General features: G+C 39.0%; 1 protein-coding gene and 1 long non-coding RNA gene across 5 annotated transcripts in view; one reads left to right on the forward strand and one right to left on the reverse strand.

Moving 5' to 3' along the window:
* Nucleotides 1-12,875, reverse strand: part of LOC106947550 (uncharacterized) — a 24,306-nt gene extending 11,431 nt beyond the window's left edge. Inside the window, exons 1-8 of one of the 3 annotated variants that reach the window (XM_015032624.1) lie at nucleotides 12,169-12,875; nucleotides 11,939-12,091; nucleotides 10,101-10,953; nucleotides 9,300-9,480; nucleotides 7,848-7,987; nucleotides 3,475-4,040; nucleotides 2,692-2,965; nucleotides 1,540-1,735 (exon numbers count right to left, since the gene is read on the reverse strand). In XM_015032624.1, the coding sequence (XP_014888110.1) occupies nucleotides 1,540-1,735; nucleotides 2,692-2,965; nucleotides 3,475-4,040; nucleotides 7,848-7,987; nucleotides 9,300-9,480; nucleotides 10,101-10,911 (2,168 nt within the window). In that variant the 5' untranslated portion in view covers nucleotides 10,912-10,953; nucleotides 11,939-12,091; nucleotides 12,169-12,875. Of the gene's footprint in view, nucleotides 1-1,539; nucleotides 1,736-2,691; nucleotides 2,966-3,474; nucleotides 4,041-7,847; nucleotides 7,988-9,299; nucleotides 9,481-10,100; nucleotides 11,270-11,938; nucleotides 12,092-12,168 lie in introns of those variants that run through there. The other 2 variants (XM_015032621.1, XM_015032623.1) reach the window with 2 other exon arrangements.
* A 4,091-nt stretch (nucleotides 12,876-16,966) lies between these two features.
* LOC106947539 (uncharacterized) lies at nucleotides 16,967-17,697 on the forward strand. 2 transcript variants are annotated; one of them, XR_001425007.1, is made up of 2 exons: nucleotides 16,967-17,092; nucleotides 17,195-17,697. It is a non-coding gene; the product is annotated as an uncharacterized LOC106947539 (long non-coding RNA). The 2 variants fall into 2 exon arrangements; XR_001425006.1 differs by having other exon boundaries at nucleotides 17,311-17,697.
* Nucleotides 17,698-19,713: the final 2,016 nt, after the last annotated feature.

The raw sequence follows: 19,713 nt of genomic DNA on the forward strand, positions 1-19,713 counted from the left end.
ACATACACACACACGCACACACACACACACACAAACACACAGGAGCACACACACACAAACACACACAGAAACATACACACACACGCACACACACACACACACAAACACACAGGAGCACACACACACAAACACACACAGAAACATACACACACACACACACACACACACACACACAGGAACACCCAGGAGCACACACACAGAAACACACACACACACACACAGGAACACACAGGAGCACACACACAGAAACACACACAGACACATACACACACACACACACACACACACACAGGAACACACAGGAGCACACACACAGAAACACACACACACACACACACACACACACAGGTTTTCATTCAGTCAGAGGCCTCCTGGCAGAGCTGCATCTTAATACAATATAATTTGTTAAAATTCGTATTAGAGCTGAAATGATTAATCGGACTGGTCTTGATTAATTGATTACTGAAATTATTGTCAACTAATCTGTAATTATTTTCTCGTCAGTTTTAGCTTCACCTGGTTCACATTCTGTAAAAAACATCCCAAATTAAAGCAAATTAAACACCTTTTGCTGTTCAATTATTGATCAGTTAACCCAAACATAATCAGTCCGACCCGGTACTGATGCAAGTCCAGAAGGAAGAGCTGAAGATTTTTAACTGCAGATACTCACTAAAGGAAAGTTGTTATTGCATTCCAGGCAATAAAATGTCTATTTTCTTATTTAAAATTAATTGAATTATTTGCATAATTTAATGTATTTCAAATACATACAAAAGTTCAAATTAAAAATTTGTGTAATGCGACAATTTACGTATCCGATTAATTGATTAATCAGTTATTAAATTAATCGTTATTTGCAGCCCAGGTTAACGTAGAGCTGCAGCTACCCAGGAAAAACCTGGTTTCTGGTTGATATGTGCTCTAAGTACAAATCTATACTGCAATAATATGTTAAAGTTTTAATACTTTGGTTAACTGATGCATGTCATTGTTTATTTCTGGACTTTTCTCCAGGTTGGTTCTGAAAAAGCTGCCACCTGCTCTCCAACGGGCAGGTCACGTTAGTTTTATCACGTTATCGCGATAAACAATAATATTATTATTGTTTTGAGACCATTTTTAAGTCATATAATTGTAACGGCAATAATACAAAACACATTCTCAAAGATCAATAAACTTTAAATTCTAACGACATTTAACACTGGAGCTGGAGGACATTTAAAATATCCAAAATAAATAAACAAAATAACAAAAGCAACAAATAAAATTAATTATAAAGTCTCTGAAAACAAATTTTTCCTTCAAAAAAAGGAGCATTTTGAGACCAAAACACCAGATTGAAGAGTTTTATCATCCAATTTTCAATAGAAAATGATAAAATCATGCAAACAGAAATTATTTAGCTCATTTTAATGTATCATGCATTTAATGATTTAGTGCTTATTGGCGCAGTCTTGCTCTCCACACGTATAATCCTGGATAAAAGCAGAAATGTGCTCATTTCTAACCAATAAAGACATTAAAACCATTTGCCACCTGAGAGACGGCAGGACTTGTCGCCCCCTGGTGGTGGACAGGGAGGCGAGCAGCCGCTGGTTCTCGCTGAACACCAGCACGTCTCTGAGGCTGGAGTTGGTCAGCGCCGTGCCGGCCCTGCAGACGCTGAACAGGTCGTAGCAGAGGACCGCGGCTCCTCCCGCCGGCACCGAGGTTCCCTCAGGAAAGGCCTGATCTGCGCCACAAAGACAGAAAGTACCAGTAATTTACCGGATTAGAGACCCAAGTTATCCATTAGTGAGTTAATCTATCAACTACTGATTAACTCATAAGCAGATATTTTCTTACAGGTTTTCTCTTGTAACAAGAGCGACGAACGTCTTTCCATCATATAAAGGCAACATGTTCAAAATATGCTAAATAATAATAAAAAAACAATTAAATGTTAACATTATTTTTTGTCAGCTGTATTAAATACTGACAGAAAATGGATCCGTGGTTTTCTAACTTTATTAAACTCAGATATATAAAATACACCAATAAATGAAGCTCTCCGGTTGTTGAACTACAACAAAGTTGAAGATGGAAATCAAAGTAAAATTTCCTCAAAAAACAAAAAAAACAAAAAAAAAAAACCGGACTCTGTCCATCTTGTGTCCATTGGCTCCGCTTGAGGACGTGGCGCCCTCTGCTGGATGGCGGCCAAACTACGACAATAAAAGAACCACTAAGCTGGCGGTGTCCAAACGTTTAGTCATTAAGACGAAAACTATTAAGTTGAAAGACCTCCAGGGAATTTTTTTTAAATTAACACTGTAAAGATTTATTCCTCAAGACATTTGTTGTGTTTTATCTATTAAATAGTACAGTAATTAGTATTTTAATAACGCAAAGTAGTCTAATTCATGGAGAAACTGAATCTGTAAATCGTTTTTGAGCTGAAATAGCAAAGTGTAATCAATGAAAACAGAAACACTGTTAATAAAAGGAAAATACTTTGTTTTGTACTTAAATAAATGTTTAAAAAGATTTTATGTGTTTGTGAAAATTTCAATTTAATCACAAATTCAACAAAATCATCCAGACAAGTGGAGCTCGGGCCACTTTGGACCTCCTCGGTCTAAGCGCCATGAGTTGATCAACTAACTAATTTTAGTCTAATAAACCATTTATTGAGAGTGAAGGATAAACCTGCGTCATGGCCATGTCCAACGACATAGAAGCCGTCCTGGCCGATGACTCCTCGTAACGGGAGGGCGATGGCGGTGCCGCCGACGTCCTGGTCGAACACGGAGAGCACCAGGCCCCGCAGGTCGGTCAGGGGCGGCCCCTGCAGCTCCACGAAGCCCGCCTGCTGGCTGTGGTTGCTCCAGCGCGCGCTCGACACCTCGCTGATGACGACGCCTTCCGGCGCCGGAGGAGGACGGGGGCAGATGTTCTCCCGCAGAGGAGTGGGCGGAGCCACCTGCTCGGATCGAACCAGGTGAGTTAGAGGAGAGAAACAACGGTCCATGTTTCACAGAGAAGACGTCTGTCAAAAACTGAGACACATAAATTTGACCCTTATGGATTTATTCTGCTTCTAATTTTTTGGCACAGTTAAATATTTATCTTATTCTGACTTTTTGTCTGTTAAGCTCAAGACCTTATTCTGGTATTGTTTTGGCTTTATTCTCATAACATTATGACTTTTATGTTGTACAGCTTTATTCTTGCTGTATCACCTTATATTAATTTTTCTTGTAATATTGTAATATCTGAAGGAGCTGAGTGGGGGCGGAGCTGTGCCTCGAAGGCGGGGCTACGTCCCCCCAGGCGGTTTGAACAGCTGAATGGTTGCCATGGAGATTAAAGGATTTCTCAAACATGAATGAAAGAATCAAGTCGAGGTTTGATTTTGATGAGGGAAAAACATTAGAACATGTAAAGATCAAAAAAAGATTTCAGTCCGCTTTGTGTTTTTACTGTTCTCACCGAGAAGGCCGACAGGTCCAACGGGTAGAGGCCTCCACAGCGGCTGAGTGCCTCATCGCCGGGCAGAACATCGGGATCCTCCAGCAGCGGCAGCTGCCCCGGGGTCAGCGCCTTGCTCAGCTCCTGCGCCTCCATGTCCGACCCCCTCTGCCGGTACACCACGGCGTCCAGCAGGCCCCGGGTCGGGATCCCCCTCTGGACCGCCGACGGCGGGCCGGACAGGCTGCGGTACAGCGCCACGGCGTCCGGCCCGTTCTGGATGGTGTTGGGAGGAAGGCGGAGCGACGGCGCCGGCGCCAGCCTGTCGCTGCCCAGCAGGAAGTAACCCTTGGCGGTGGTGAAGTGGCCGCTCAGGCTGATCTCCCGGTACGGCTTGTTGTTGTGCGCGCTGAAGAGCAGAATCCAGACGCCCTGCAGCGAGGCCCGCAGGCCCGACGGGTGCCACAGCTCGATGTACTCCCCGTCCTCGGCCGCGCCCGGCGTGTCCGTGTTCAGCTCATTGATCAGGAAGTCGCCGCTGCTGCCCGGCGGCAGGTGAGGCGGCGAATCCGTTCCGCCAGGGATCACTGGTCGACAACGAGAACTTTTACCTGAGTGAAGCTGGCTCACAAAAACAAAACTGATGTTTGTGTAGCAAACAGATTCATTTCTGCTGCTTTTGTCACAAAGTGCGACTTGGACCTAAGAAACATGAAAACATGAAACAAGGAATAACTAGAGACAAGAAACAAGCGTAACTGGAAACAATGGGAAGGACTGAACTAAAATAAAGCAGAAACAGAAACGATCCCGAAAGGAGCCCAGAGGAATCAAACCTCAAAACAACCAGGACATAACATATCAAATATGACTTAACTGCGCTACGTTTGTCCCGCTTCTGTTCTGAAGATATTCATGAAAAAATTCAACCGGCCAATTCACATTACCCAAATCAAACAAATTAGTGTCCAACGTTTTTGCAGCAAAAATATTTTGTTGCTTTTTTTTCTGAGGTATTAAAGTTTCTGGAGGTCATAGAAGGTCAACCACATTTATGAAATAAAAACGGGAGTCAAGCAACTCTGCAGCTCAGAAATTTTGAGATTAATTTCAGAAATTTTCTAGAAGAAAATTAAACATTTCTGAGNTTAATCTAAAAATGTCTGTGGTTGTGGTGAAAATCATTTTTCTTGCATATTTTTGATGTTTGGAGCTCAGAAATGTTCTTGTTTTTTCGTTGAAAATGTGTAAACAGTATTGGCTTAAGGAACATCCTGGTACTTCCTGCTTTATCTCCGGCCATCACACAGCTGACTGACGTCTCGTGTGGATTAGTGCTGCTGAAAATGATCCACCATCATTAACAGGAATTTATTCATCATTAACAGTACGGCAGGAAAAGATCTAGCAACTTCAAACCAGTAAACAAAACCAGTTAAAACATGCTGTTAAGCTAACAGCAAACTGATTAAATACCTTAGAGAGGTGGAGAGTCATTATCGCCTTTTATTTCTGGTGTTATGTAAAGCACCAGCAACAGGCGGTTATATAAGCCCACCAGTTTGCCCCGTTTGCCCTGAGGGACATAAACACACCCGGCAGATGGCTGGAGGCCCGAATCTACCAGATCACGGCCTGTTCGCTCCGTTTCCACCCAGAGAAACGCTCCCACAGCCGGAGGAGAGGCTCAGGAGGAGCTCTGCCCCCCGGGGCATCTGGGCGAACAATGAGAACACGGCTCAGGGCGGCTCTGCATTTCCACCAGATCAGCAGACTGCACCAGACAAACTCCAAGGAAACCTGTCTGTTCCTGTCCAGCAATTCACAATGACCCACGCCATCTTGGTAGGCAACCACAGCGAAATGCGCAGCGGACCTCTGGTTTCCAGACCAACAAAGAGAAAACATCTCTTAACAAATGCGTAAGACGTGACCAAAATGGCTGCTGTCAGGATCAACCCATATGAGACGGAGAAGGAAAATAATTCAGGCGATGTGAACAAGCTGCCTCCGATCTCATGCTACGCTAACGTTAGCTACCTAGTGAACAGGAAGAGTGGGAACAACATGGAGGAGCTTCAACTGAAATCCATACAACCAATGTTTCAACAGATTTCTAAAGGACTCTTTTTTTCAAATCTCTTTCTCACTGTTTATTACATGCTGTTTTTATTTTAATTATGTAAAGCACTTTGAAATGCCTTGCTGCTGAAATGTGCTATACAAATAAAATTTGATTGATTGATTTGTGTAAATAAGTTTCTGGTGACTGGCATATCAAGTATATTTAGTATCTGCTAGTGGACAGGCTACATGTCCACTAGCAGGTAAAAGCTACATTAGCCAAGCTAATCTTGCTGCTTTGGCAGAAAGTACTCAAGTAAATATCACTGATGTTCATCTTAGTGTTACTGAGGTGGTAGAGTACTCTAAAACTGTAATCGAGTAACAGTTGTAATGTATTGTTCATACTTTAAAACAAGGTGAGAGCTAGCTCTACTGTTGTCATAGCAACTCCATAGCAACTGCCTGCCAAGATGGCTGCCAGTTACAAAGTTCTGGAGGTTCTGGAGTTCATGTGAAGTCACATGAGAAATGTGTTGGCTCATCATTACCTTTGAGGGTCAAAAAACAAAAAACTCTTTATGAGTTTTAACATTTTATTTTTTATAAAGTTCAGGAGAATTACTAAACTCTCCTGAATTAAAAAAAATAAATTACATTTTCCTGTTAGTTTTAGAGCCAGCTAATATTTCAGAACTGTCTTTTAAAAACTGTTGCATAATTTACAAAACTGTGATTCTTGTAGAAAAAAGAAATCCTGAAAACTTGAGTCATCTGTGTCCTTAAATGTTATTTCAACACATTTCAAATAGGCTTTTTGTGGACACCAGTTCCATGAAGTAATGTGATTTTTATCACTAAACTGCACATAGTAAATGCATTTAATCATATTTTTCAATTTACTGATATTAATTGATGTTCTGATGGAACAAACATTGGATGAAATAGAAGTAAATAACAATTTCAACAATATAGATTATAATTTAGAGATTTCAAACATCATACATTTGAATTTATTAATGTCAAGATGGAACAAAAATCAAGAGACCCAATAACTGCCCATTGATACACATGAATGTCATTACTGAAGGTGATAAAAGACTTTTTAAAGCATTGTTATTGCTTTAACAGCAAGAAAGTTGCTGTGTTAGTCTGAGTCTTTTATTTTGAAATGACAGTTTTTGAGTCATTTCCTGGTTAGCTACTGAACGATCAACCAATTTGCTACATTAGCATTGAAGAAGCCTCCATCACTGATGGTGCAGCAACATTTACGGTACAAAGAAAAAAAGGAACAGTAAAGACTGAGGTAAAAAAGCACAGCGAGAAAACCTCGACTGGCTAACTGTTAGCAGCTAACACAGCTAAAGTTAGCCGCTAAAGTTAGCCTCCAGAGTTAGCCTCTCTGCTTCATGGTGTCCTGCTGGTGCTAAACTAAAGGCCTTTTCCCATCTTTTTAATAGGATCAGGACTACAAATATGTATCTGAAATATGTAGATATTCTTTAAAGTAATATACTCATAAATGCTGTTTAGAGGAGAACTTTCCCGCCTTTTTAAGGGTTAGAACGGCCTTAGATTTAGACAAATTACAAAAGGCAACATAAGGCCAAATATGAATACAGATTCATTAAAACACAGATTGTAATTGATGATTATTATTCCTAATAATAATGTCTGAAGCAGCAAAGCAAGCATAACAGTGAGGTTGGAGAAAAAAACAATAATCCCACAAGATAAACCAAAATTCCTCCATTTCATAAAACAACTTGTTTTTGTTCCGCATTTTCTCTCCTTCATTGCTCTCAGTGGTTAATTTGCTCTGCAGCATTCACCACACAGTTTCAGTTCTTTAAGTGAATGAATCTGTTTAAATGAGAACCATTTACTGAAAAAAGATTAACATCAATGTCACCAGAAAGTATAAACTAAATGTTCCTGTTTTACTGTCGATTTCACATGTAAGAAAACAACTTCACCCAAACATCTCAGTGATCATTTGGTTTCACTTCCTGTTTATGACACAGGAATTTAAAAAGAACAGGATTTATGCTCAGCATTTTGACTGAAACCTGATGCCAAGCTGTTTCTGTTACAACCCAGATTAACTTAGTTTTATTTAATAAATGAACTTTTTGTTGTATGACTTTATTCTCATATTTTCTTAGCCTGGTTCTGACACTTCGCCTTTAGAAAAGATTTTTACTTTTACTCAGGTTATTTTCTGATAACCTGAAGAACATAAATGCTAGTGTCTGTGTTCAGTGACTAAAAAGCAACAACAGAAGGGGTCTAAATAAAACCGCAGTGAGATGCATTCAAACACTTACAGATGGTGTGGGGGCAGATTTTGGGCCAGGGGCATTTGTTGGGCAGCCCGGGAGTCTGTGGCGCCTCCCAGAAGGTGCCGGGATCTCTGGCCCAGGTAGCCACACCGCAGCGACTCAGGTAGAAGCCGCCCTCTCGCAAACTGGAATCAGAAACGAAACAAGTCTGGATTTGTTCATCTGTTGGCAGGGAAATAACAGCTATGAAAGCCAAAACAGGGTTTGAACTACATCATCAGTAAGACAAAATGAAGTAGTGTAAGCAGCTAAAGTGCAACTTTATTTTTACTTTACTGTGAAAGCTTAGCCCCGCCCCAATTTAGAAAATTCCCAAAGTGGGCGGAGCCAAAAGGTACTGAGGGGCGTGGCCAATAACTTACCAACTTAGTAACTTCATATTTTCAGATCCCGATTGTTTCTTTTCTTTTCTTTTTTTTTTAAAGCAACTAGAGACAAATGTGGCAACTTTTTTTCCTGTTTCTGGAGATTTGCTTCAAACAAAATATTGCAGAATTCAACAGGTTTTCATGAAAATGTCACAAAATGCTACAAAACATACAGAAAGCCTCAATAACGGCCAATTTAGACAATTTATCTGCAAAAGAGATATGATTTAGGGCTTAGCTACTCGTTAAACTTTAAAATATTAGGTGAAAAGTAATATATGTGGCTAATATTTAGGTTTCTAAAGTTAGACTCCAACAAAACCTTTTGTTCACGTAGAGCCGTTATACATGACATTGTAGATTAAAAAGAGGAGTGAATATCTGTTCAAAAAACTCTGAATTTTTACATTAATCCCAAAACAAATTCTAGAAAAAAATTGGAAATCTTTGAGTTTGAAAAGTTGAAAATTAACAAGAAAAGAACGCTGAAATTTTAAGATTAATCTCAGAAAAATTCTGGGAAAAACTTGGAAATTTTGGGGTTTGAAAAGTAAAAAAAAATTGGAAGAAAAAAAAAGTCTATATTTAAAAACTGTCCAGGTTTTTAAAGAACAATTCTTAGATTATTTTTTTTAAATTTCTTGCATTTTTCTTACTTTCTGAGCCTCAAAAGTAAAATACAAATATAATTTTCCACTCAGAAATGTCCAAGGTTTTTCTAGAAAATTTCTGACATTAACCTAAAACTTTTTTTCTTGCTGAGTTTTTATTTTTCAATCTCAGAAAGTTCAAAGTTTTGTCCTCCTTTAATTTTTCTATCCACAAAGGCCCTGACACGCCGTCGTAGTTATCGACTGATAAAAGTATTTTCAGAAGGTTTCAGTGAGCGGAGGCCATTTCCTTCCACCACTGACATCATAAAATGAAGAGGAACTAAAGTCACACGCCAACCGCATCACTGTTCCTCAACTGAATAAAAAAACCCACACCTCAAAAATAACCAGAGGAAAGTTTGAGCTGAACTCATTTATGAGGCAGAAAGGCTCATGGGAGCTGCTGACGGTCTGACCTGGTGCTGAGCTGGTAGGGCAGCCTGCCGGGGATCAGCGTCTCCGTCAGGTTGGAGCTCGGCTTGTTTCCAGGCCCGGCGAACACGAACGCATCGAGAGGCTGCGTCTGCCTCAGCGGACTCCCCACCGGGAAGTCTGCAGCTCTGCCGCTGTAAATAGCCACAGCGCCAGACTCATCGCCTGAAGAGAAGCAGAAACAGAAATTACAAAATCAGCCAAAGAGAAACAGATGAACAAGTCTGTTTCCATCTGTTTCTGAGGCTTAAAGTGATTTAGTTAAGAAGCCAGAGAAAATGCTGGAGTGATCTGAGCGTTTTTGGTTCAGAACATGACTGCCCCTCCCCAACCTGCTGCTGCACATCGCCAATATGCTTACTGGAAATGTAGCTGTTTGGAGATATTTCCAGTCATTGAGGATGTGAAAATGAAAGCAGCGCCACCTATCTTTGTTAAAGCTGCAGTAACTTTTATAAAAAATATTTTTTTACTTATTTGTTAAACTGTCCCAGATAAAAGCTACATTAGCTAAGCTAATTTTGCTAGCTTGGCAGTAAGTACTAAAGTAAATATCACTGACATTTGTCTTAGTATTACAGAGGTGGCTGGAGTATTTAGAAATTATAATCAAGTAATAGTTATAATGTACTTATATTGTTTATAAGATAGGAACAAGGTGACAGCTAGTACTAAGCTCGCAGCTTCTTTATTGTTGCCATAGCAACTCCGTAGTCACTGCCTACCAAGATGGCCGTCAGTTACAAAGTTTCAGGAATGTGACGTCACATGTACGTGGAACTAACCTTTCATGTATTTCTTGTTGACGGTCATAAAGTTGAGTCCATTCCTGGAGGTGTCCACGTCCATGCTAACGCTAACCTTGTCCGTTTTCCCATCCCACACCACCAGAACCACGGGCCCTGCAGCCGAGGCGTCTGTCAGCTCCACCGACCCGTCCACCTGTCCGCTGCCCAGCTTCAGCTCGTTAATGAAGGGACTGGTCAGCGGCGCGGCCGGCGGGGTGCAGTTGTTCGGCTGACCTGGAGACGGCACCGACACCCGGAAGCCCCATTGGTCGTCCGACAGCAGGCACCTTTCGATCGACTCGTCCGCCTCGTGCGCCGCTTCGTCTTCAACAAACGCCGGTTCTCCGGGCGTCAGAACCTCCGCCAGGAACTCGGCTCCTCCGGAGCGCCGCGTCATGTAGACCACGGCGTCCACCAGCCCTACCGCCGTGACGTTCATCTTCTCCAGGTAGCGGGCGGCAGCGGTGCGGTAGAGGACCACGGCGTCCGGGCCGTTCTGGACCGTGTTTGGGGGAAGGAGGATGGCCGGCTTGGGCATCAGGTCCAAGGAGCCGACCAGGAAGAATCCTCTGTCGTCCGTGCTGTGGTCCTTCAGGTCCAGAACCTTGTAGGCTACGTTCCCTTTGCCGTTATAAAACACCAGGGTGTAGCCATCCAGGGAGGCTCGCTGTCCACTGGTGTGGTACAGCTCCACGAACTCGGTGGTGTCCAGTCCGGGGTTATCAGCGTTGATCTCGCTGATGATGAGGCAAGAGTCTGCACCGACCATCACCAGCAGGCAGAAACAAATCGATAAAGTAACAAACATCTTCTACAACTTTTCTGGAAAACTTCGACGGCACAGCAGCTTCTGGAAAACAGAACAAGTATCATCTAAAACTTAAAGAGTAAACTGAAGAAATGCTGTTATCTGTTTTAAAAGGTGACAATAAAAGGAACCGGACACCAAATAAACACCAAGTTCAACCAAGGAAAAAAAACAAAAAAACAAGTTTAGTTTGTTTGTTGAAATTGCAGGAAACCGGCGAACCGCGTTGGGTCTGCTGGAAATGAGAAAACTGGAAAAGGATCTTTTTATTTTTCCCTGTAAGTTAACAAGTGAGTCAATTCTCATCGTTATTGGAAGGAATCAATACACAGATACTAGAGTTGACCCTGTTTTTTTTTTTTTTTTTTTTTTTTTTGTGTATTTTATATATATATATATATATATATATATATATATATATATAAGATAAATATATTTTAAAAATTGTAATCTGATGATTTATTGCTTATTGCATTAGCCCTAAAAAGCTAAATATATGCATGTTTTTTACAGTTTGTGGTTATTTACAGCGCTGTGTTCTTCTTTCAGCAACTGTTTGCATTCTCCGGTCAATTAATCGTTGCTAAATGAATTAACATTATTTCAATCGTTCCAGCCCTATTTATCAGCACATTACTTGAAAATGATCTCAAAGCAACATTATCGTTTATCGCAATAATTACTGGGACAATTTATCGTCCAGCAAATTTGTTGTTGCAACTTTCACACGACCTCGGCATCATTTGAAAGGTATTTTTTAAATAAAAATCTAGAACATAATATTGGTAAAATATGTGTATTAACATAAAGAACGACTCTTTGTGTGTTTTTTGTTCCCATTGACAGTGGAAATCCGCATCTGATCCATGAGTCACGAAACGTTGCGAAACACATTGGCAGGAAAATGGAAACTTTGCCTGAAATATGGAAAAGCTTCAAATGTGATCAATGAAGGAAATGCTCACGCAGACTGAAAAAAAGTTGCATGCAAGCTCATTTTTACACAAGATGAGACTAAATATCCTACATTTGGATTTTTATTGTCCCTTCATGAGGTTTTATTGGTTTAAAGGCGGAAAATCGTTGCTATTTGGGAAGCTGTGGTCCCATTCTGGCTCGGAATGATCTGCCACCTCCAACAGTTATTCCAGTCACGGTCAGGCTGCTGCTATGCATGCATCTTTCCGTCGAAAAAAAACCCTGTCAATCTGCTGTGAAACCCTGCAAACAAGCCTCTGTTACCGCGCTGCGACTTACCGGGACTCCTCCGGTTCGGTGTCGGCTCCTAAACATCCGAACTTTATTGTCTGGGAGGGAAAATGGAGGCAGGCTGGAGGGAATAAAGTGGTAAAGTTTGTTTTCTGCTCTCCGCCGCTCCCGTCATTCACAAAGCTCCACTTTCTCTCTCCCCCCGTTCAGCTCCGTGCTGTGGGCGGTCACAGTGACAGACACAAGGGAGAGCTTTTTCTGTTTCCCTGGGGCTCAGATTCCCACAAACCGACACCAAAAAAACAAAAACAAAACAAACAAAAAAAGCCACGAGGAAAAAAAGAAACAAAAACCGCAGGATAAAGTTTGCAGATTGAATCTGGGACGTGAAAATGTGTCTGCGAGTTCATCCCCAGACGCCTTGGACCTGAAGGGGCCCCTGACCCCACTGCGAGGAAAAGTCCCGCCCATCATGCGTGACACATCACTGTGAAGAGACTTGATTCACATCCTTACAGTGCGTGCATCAGTATTCACACTCACGCAACTTTTTCACGTCTTCACATCTTATGGAGAGACATTTGGTCCAATATTATAGCAAGTAGCAGAATTTGAAGAATTTTGCTGATTTTTTTTTCAGGTTTTCAGAAAATGAATGCGTTGAATTTCCATAACAGAATGACAATAAAATAGGATTACCATTTTTATTCACTGATCCGTTTGGGATTTTTTACAACGGCGTATCAGGGCCAGAGGCAGATAACAGCAAAAAAGACAACTCAATTTCTGTTTTTTCTTTTCTAGAAAACAAAACAAAACAAAAAAAATCAAGGAAATTCTCTTAGCTCAAAATGTTGTAAATTTACCAGTAAAATTTCAGACATTTTCCAAAAGATTTTGAAATTTCTGAGTTCTAAGAGTTGTACATTTGTGAGAAAAAAAATCTCAGAAATATTTTTGGAAAAACAAAGGAAATTCTGTGTGAGGGATTCACCCCCTCCCTAACAGGAGCTGTTTCTGTGTGTACTTTATATATTCTAATTTATTTGGGTAAATGTATTGTGTTTGAGGAAGTAACTTGATTTATTTACTTGTTTAAATCATCTTCTCATCTCTTTGAGGTCACCGGGTCATGTGTTGCCATGGAAACGCACCCATGAGCAGCGCTGACAAGGACCTGGAGTTTTCAATCAGCCTCACTGGGAAAATCCATTTTCTGAGAGGGAGGAGAGATGGACTTTTGATTTTATTTGGATCCAAATTGTTATTTTTTATTTTTTTTTAGCTTTGTTTGAGTTAATTGCAACTGTAAACATTTTTTAAGGAATAGTTTAGTATAAATGTTCTTTCTTCCTGGAAATGTGATTGTCTCCACCCCTTTAATTAGTCCTGGTGGGAGCCAATCCCTTAAAAGCCAGGTGGTTCAGATGAGCGGCAGATTCTCCCTCCTCTTGTTTGACTGCATGAAATGCTGTAAAATGAACGGAAGCGTGTGAAGCTGGAGATAAAGAAAAAGTTGAGAGCTTTAAAACTGCTGGCCCCAGTCTGGTCTTTGGTTGCAAACTAACAAGCTCCAAAAGTAAAACATTTGGAAGAAAAAATCTGACATTTTGAGATTAATTTCAGAAATCTTCCTTTAAAAAACTTGAAAATTCTCTGACATTAAAAAGTTGAAAATTTGCAACAAAAGACTCAGAAATTCTAAGATTAATCTCAGAATTTTTTTAGGAAAAAAACAAGAAAATACTGAGGTAGAAATATTGAAGAAATTGAAGAATTGAGAAAAAACACAACTTTCTAGATTAATTTAAAAAAAACTTGGAAATTTCTGAGCTCAATGAAGTAGAACATTTTTACTTCTGAAACTGAAAATTTCCAACTTTTTTCTAGAAAATATGTAAAATTAATGTCTAATTTTTTTTTAGATTTTTTTCAGAAATTTTTGCCTAAATGAGTTTTATTCAATCGATCCCTGATTGGTACCATACATTCCCCAAAAATATATATTTAAAGTTGAAAGTCTGTGGAGAGAAAATTGTTCCAATATTTTTGCAAGCAAAAATGACAGTTCAAATTTTTAATTTGAAAAGGAAAAAAAAGTATTTCAAAAATGAAACTTTTTCAGTAAAAAGTTTTGAGACTAATTTACAAAGTGTATGCAACAGTTGAGCCTACATTTGTGTTATTTTCTTCAGAGGTTTTCTGAAGAGAAACATGAAATATTCACACCATGAAATGATAAATAACAGGGTAACCAAAGCACAGCCATGTGGGACTCCTTATGTAAGAAACTGATCAGAGATCTTCATATCGGCTGATCTGAGTCCAGTTTCTGAGTACAAGATTTTAGAATTATAGATTAAATTTATTAAAAACCAAACAGAATATTACAGACATGTTGCTTTTCATCACATTTAACTGCTAATTCATTGTCACTTCAATGATAATGTGCTTTTATTCTTCTATTTAAAGGAAGGTGACACATTATTCACAACTTTTTAAGTTACAAAACGTTCAGAGCTCATTTGGATTCAGTTCCCTTTTACTCTCATGCCCCTTATAAAAACTTAACAGAAAATAGAAAACATATTTAATCAAAAATCGTCATAATTTTCTAGTTAAAGTTAAAGGACTTAGTGGTATATTATTATTTGCTTTCTAGCTCTGGAAGAAGTTAATCTGCAAAAGAACAAGAAGAATGCATCAGGTGGAAAATATTCTCTGAGCTGTCAACTGTTGAAAACTGTTCCGTTTGACAAAAAAAGCCTCATAAAACAAGTTTAAATGGTAAAAATACAAATACTAGTGTTAAAGGCATTAATGCCTTGAACACAGTAAATGACAGAAAAAGACAAGAGAAGCTCTGAATGCATCCAGAAATACGTTTAGATTCAGGATGGTAGAAACGTGGCTGCGCCCCCTGGTGGCAGAAAGAAGAAACTGCCAGCAACCAGATTATAGGTTCTGGGTTTCTGTTATAAAAAGGAAACTTTATCAATCAGCGCATCAGTTGTTTTTTAATGAAGGTGAAATAAAACAGGCAGCACATTAAACAGAAAATGGAGCTCCAACTTAATTTTTTTTTTTTTTACTTAATTTGTTACATGGAGTCGAATTACGTTTGTCAAATTTAACTTATTCATGTTTGACAACTTATTAAACTTAATATATTTGATTGTGTAAACTTAACTTCATTACTTGTAACATTTTTTTTAAGTTTAATCACCTGTTTCCTTTTTTCGGTGTATCGTGAAGCATGGCGGTGGCTCAGTGATGCTTTGCTTCCTCTGCTTGCGGATAAAAATATGAATTCATAAAAATATCAGGAAATTGCATTCAAAATAATTGGAGTGCTATTTACTTAGAAAAATCAAGTTTTTACACACAAATTGCAATCTTCACTTGAAAAATATAATTTTATTTGGTATTAAAACTTAATTGTGGATTCTACTTGCAGATTTGCACAAAATGTACTCTTGTTCTACTAGTGAATTGTATTTAACTCTATGTTTTTATTGTAAAAAGTTATTTTTGCAACCTAAATCAAACCACTACTATCATATTTTATTGTTAGTCTATTTTCAGTATATACGATTTATTTAATAAAACACAAATAATCTGTGAGAAATTTGAGCTGATCTGTTTGGATCTTCCAACAGAAAATAATCCTGAGAATAACTCAATAGTAAACAAATCCTAGAGGATATAGGTGGCCACCGCAATGCCTGACTGCAATGTATCTCCAGTTTTTCAACAGATCAGCAGATCAATGCAATAAAAGTGTAAGTTTATTGCAAATTTTCTGCAAAAACGATTAAAAAAGAAACAGACAAAAAAAAACAAAAAAAACATTGGGTTTATGTGATGCTAACTCCCACCTGCAGAGGGCACTGTCTCCATGCTGCTGCCTCAGCATTACTGATGTCACGTTATGTATCGTCTCGGTCTCGGTTTGGTTTGAATGAATAATGTGAACACCAAGCGGACCGGAGGCCTCTCCAAAAGCAGGAAGTGGACTACCATGCAAGGCATTCTGGGTAAATACAACCAAAACAAACGCACTAGCCGAACACTAGCTGGAGAACAGGCTCGAGAAATCCTCCATCTTGACCTCCGATGATAGCCCGTTTTTGTTTACATTTCGTAGGACGGAGGAAGTTGCTCTCAGTGTCTTCAGAGGTTTTTGTCGATTCCGTCAGTGTTTCTTGGTACAGCGCCCCCACAGGCCAGGAGGGGAACAAAATTCTGTTTTTTCATTAATAATGACAACAATAATAATAATATATTAAATAAAAAATATATATTTATGAGATTTATTCTAGTTGGACAGCTGCGGTGTTTGCATGTCATTTGAAACCAAAAATAATAATTTATGGCTAAATTATCATTTAATTTAGTAATAAAGTAAGTGTTTTTGTGTTTGATATGATGTAAAGCACTTTGAAATGGCTTGCTGCTGAAATATGCTATACAAATAAAATTTGATTGATTGATTGATTAATAATAAATAATGTATTACTTATGGTTTTAAGTAATAATAATAATAATAATAATAATAATAATAATAATATTTCTATATATTTTTTAGAATAACAGAGATATGATTTTTATTTAAACACATTTATTTTTCGATAAATAGACATTTTAACATCAGACTTTTCCATAAGAGTCACATAAAACATAGTTTAAGAAGGAAAGAAAGAAATTAGGAAAGAAAGAAAAAAGAGAAAGGAAGAAAGAAGGATAAGGAAAGAGATTATTTTCTGGAACATGTTTCTAAGGGTTCGATTGCAGCCATCTTTGCTCGCCACCAGATGGCGCTCAGAGTACAGGGTTTGATTGATTTACTCCTTTCCGCCGGGGAAGAAGAGCTCCGTTTCCCCGGAGTGAAGCTGTTTGCTGGTGATTTTTATTCCGGACCGAAATCCGCTGTGTGTTTGACAGTGCTTTGTTTATTTTGACACAGAAAAAGGTCAGACAAAATGTTAATGACGTGAATATTTTTGCTTTCACACAACATAAACAGCTCAGAGCGGGAAATTGTATTTCTGTCATTTTGTTTTTCTGTTGACAGAGATTATCTAAATCTTTGCCCGCCTTGTTTTGATGAGTCACGGTTTGATGTCTGAGTGTTAAACACTTTTATTTTCACAAGTTGCTCATTTAAAAAACCAATCTGGACTATTTCAGATAAATTACATGTTAGTCAAGGGAAGCCGAACCTCAAAGTCTGGTGTTGGACGGATGTGCCGCCATGACATCTTCACGTTCGCGGTCCGTCACGGCGGTGACAATGATTGGACCCGAACGCTGAGTCATTTTCCGGGCAGAGAGGGAAGCCAGCATCGTTTCTGACTCAGCCGTCAGATGAGTCTGAAGGTCTTTGCTGGATGTTTTCATCAGAGAGGGGATGTTGGGCTAATTCACAGTGGCGACCCCAATTGGAGCGGATGAGAGGGCCACAGCCCCCCTGGAACAAAGCTGCCCACCCCACTGGGCCCCCAGAGAATCAATTTTATCAATTAAAATGTAAAGCCCAATAAATGAATAACTACATAAAATTGGTATTTTTCTTTTTTTAGGTATTTATTTTTATGTATTTATTGGATATGTGTGTATATTTTTTTTTTACTAAATGGACAGTAGACATTAGTAATAGTTAAAACTAGATGGCTTTATTTTAATATAGCAAATGTTGCAACAACATCCCCTTCCTACAATAAAACAAAGGTAAGGTAATTTTATTTATATAGCACATTTTCAGCAACAAGGCAATTCAAAGTGCTTTACATGAGTTGAAAGGAAATACAAACAAAATAACAAACCAAAGGAAAGAAAAATGAGGAAAGAAAACTAATGTTGTTCTAAAGTATGTAAACTAACGGCTCCTGTTCAGGGTTGCTAAGAATCTAATTCCATTTCTAAATCGTGAGTACTCTACAGTTTCTGATAAAATAAGCTAAAGAGTAACTGGTCTAATTCCTTTTTTGGGTTAAAAGTAATATAAACTAAGCAGTGACTGTTCCCGTTAAGTATTTCTGGATTCCGAGTTCGTAAATAGTGCGTACTCCACAATTTCTGATATTACTGATAAACTAAAATAATCCTTTTCTGGGTTAAAATAATTTGGATGACTTTATTTGCCTGGTTTTAGTTTTCTTTTTTATTTTCTTTGTACATCCCTGGTTTAGAGTATAATTTTCCTCAGAATGTGAAATTTATTCAGTTCCTTTCAAACATCTTTCTGAAAATGTTTAGTTTGTGTGGGAAAAGGCCATTTAAATACTTTTTAGTGTTCAGGACTGCCACCAGTTTTATGTCTGAAATGCAAAGAGGGACTGAAGCTCTTTAAGAGGCAGGAAGCATGCGGACGACAGAAGAAAAAAAAAACAACAGAGTGGGAAACCTTGGAGACGAAGACACTAAACAAACTGGAAACCAGACTGAACTACCAGGACATCAGCTGCATAACAAGGAGGGAATCAAAGAGTATATAATTACTGGGAGGGTTAATTAGGGAAGTGAATGGAGGGAAATTAATGAGAACAAGAAAACAAGTGGTGACATGACAATCTGGAGTCAAGATAAGGACAGCAGAGTACAGACTGTGCAAATAAAAACTTGTGGCATGCATATTCATTAGTTCTTTCGACTCAGATTGCTGTGATATCGCAGCTGGATGACTTTGAGGAACCGGTGTTGCACATCTAGAAACTGAAAAATGCCCATTCTTCTCCTGAGTTATTGTGTTAAACTGTAGGATTAATTGTTTTTTAAGGGATTATGTTTGCCTAAATTTGTTGTAATTTTCATATTAACCTAAAAGTTGTTGTTTGTGACGTCTAAAAACTCATAATTTAAAAAATTGTATATCTTTATTATATTTTTTACTTGTGCAATGCATGCTGGGTCGATAACAGGTTACAGCAAACTGGAGAATTTAAGCAAAACACAAGAAGTCAAGATCATGTTGGCTAATGTGGCGACAAAAATGTCTGGATTCAAAGTTTAATGAACCGTTAAAGATGAGATATCTGGAAACAAGCTAACATGATGGCTTGTGATTTAACTGTTTACAAAGATGGCTGGTTAACACTGTTAGCGACGATACTTTTTGGTCTGGGTTAGCACTTCCTAGCAGATAGCCGCACCTGAATCGATCTCTGGTCCACTTGGTGTTCACATATGCATTTGAACCGCACCAGAGTTCAGTTCAACCAAACGGAGACGGGAGTTTGTGGTTTTTTGGTCTGTTTTTTAATTAACATTCACACCTCCCCAAACAAACCGAACCGGTCCTTCTGATCCCGGTTTGAGTCCGAGGTTTGTAGGCACCAGATTGGAAGTGAACTCTGGTTCAGTTCAAATGCAGATATGAACACCAAGCGGACCAGAGACCACTCCAAAAGCAAGGAAGCAGACAACAGTGCAGTGCATTCTGGGTAAATACAACCAAAACAAATGCATTAGCTTGTGGTGTTTAGCCAAAAGCTAAAGAGAAATCCTCCAACTGCTGAAATCTGACGCCACTTCATTTTTGTTTCCATTTGGTGAAGAAGGAAGTTGCAAAGTGTCTTCAGAGGTTTTCATGTC

The sequence above is a fragment of the Poecilia latipinna genome, unplaced genomic scaffold (assembly GCF_001443285.1).
Source record: "Poecilia latipinna isolate Pla-1442-1.1 unplaced genomic scaffold, P_latipinna-1.0 Scaffold247, whole genome shotgun sequence".
NCBI lineage: Eukaryota > Metazoa > Chordata > Actinopteri > Cyprinodontiformes > Poeciliidae > Poecilia > Poecilia latipinna.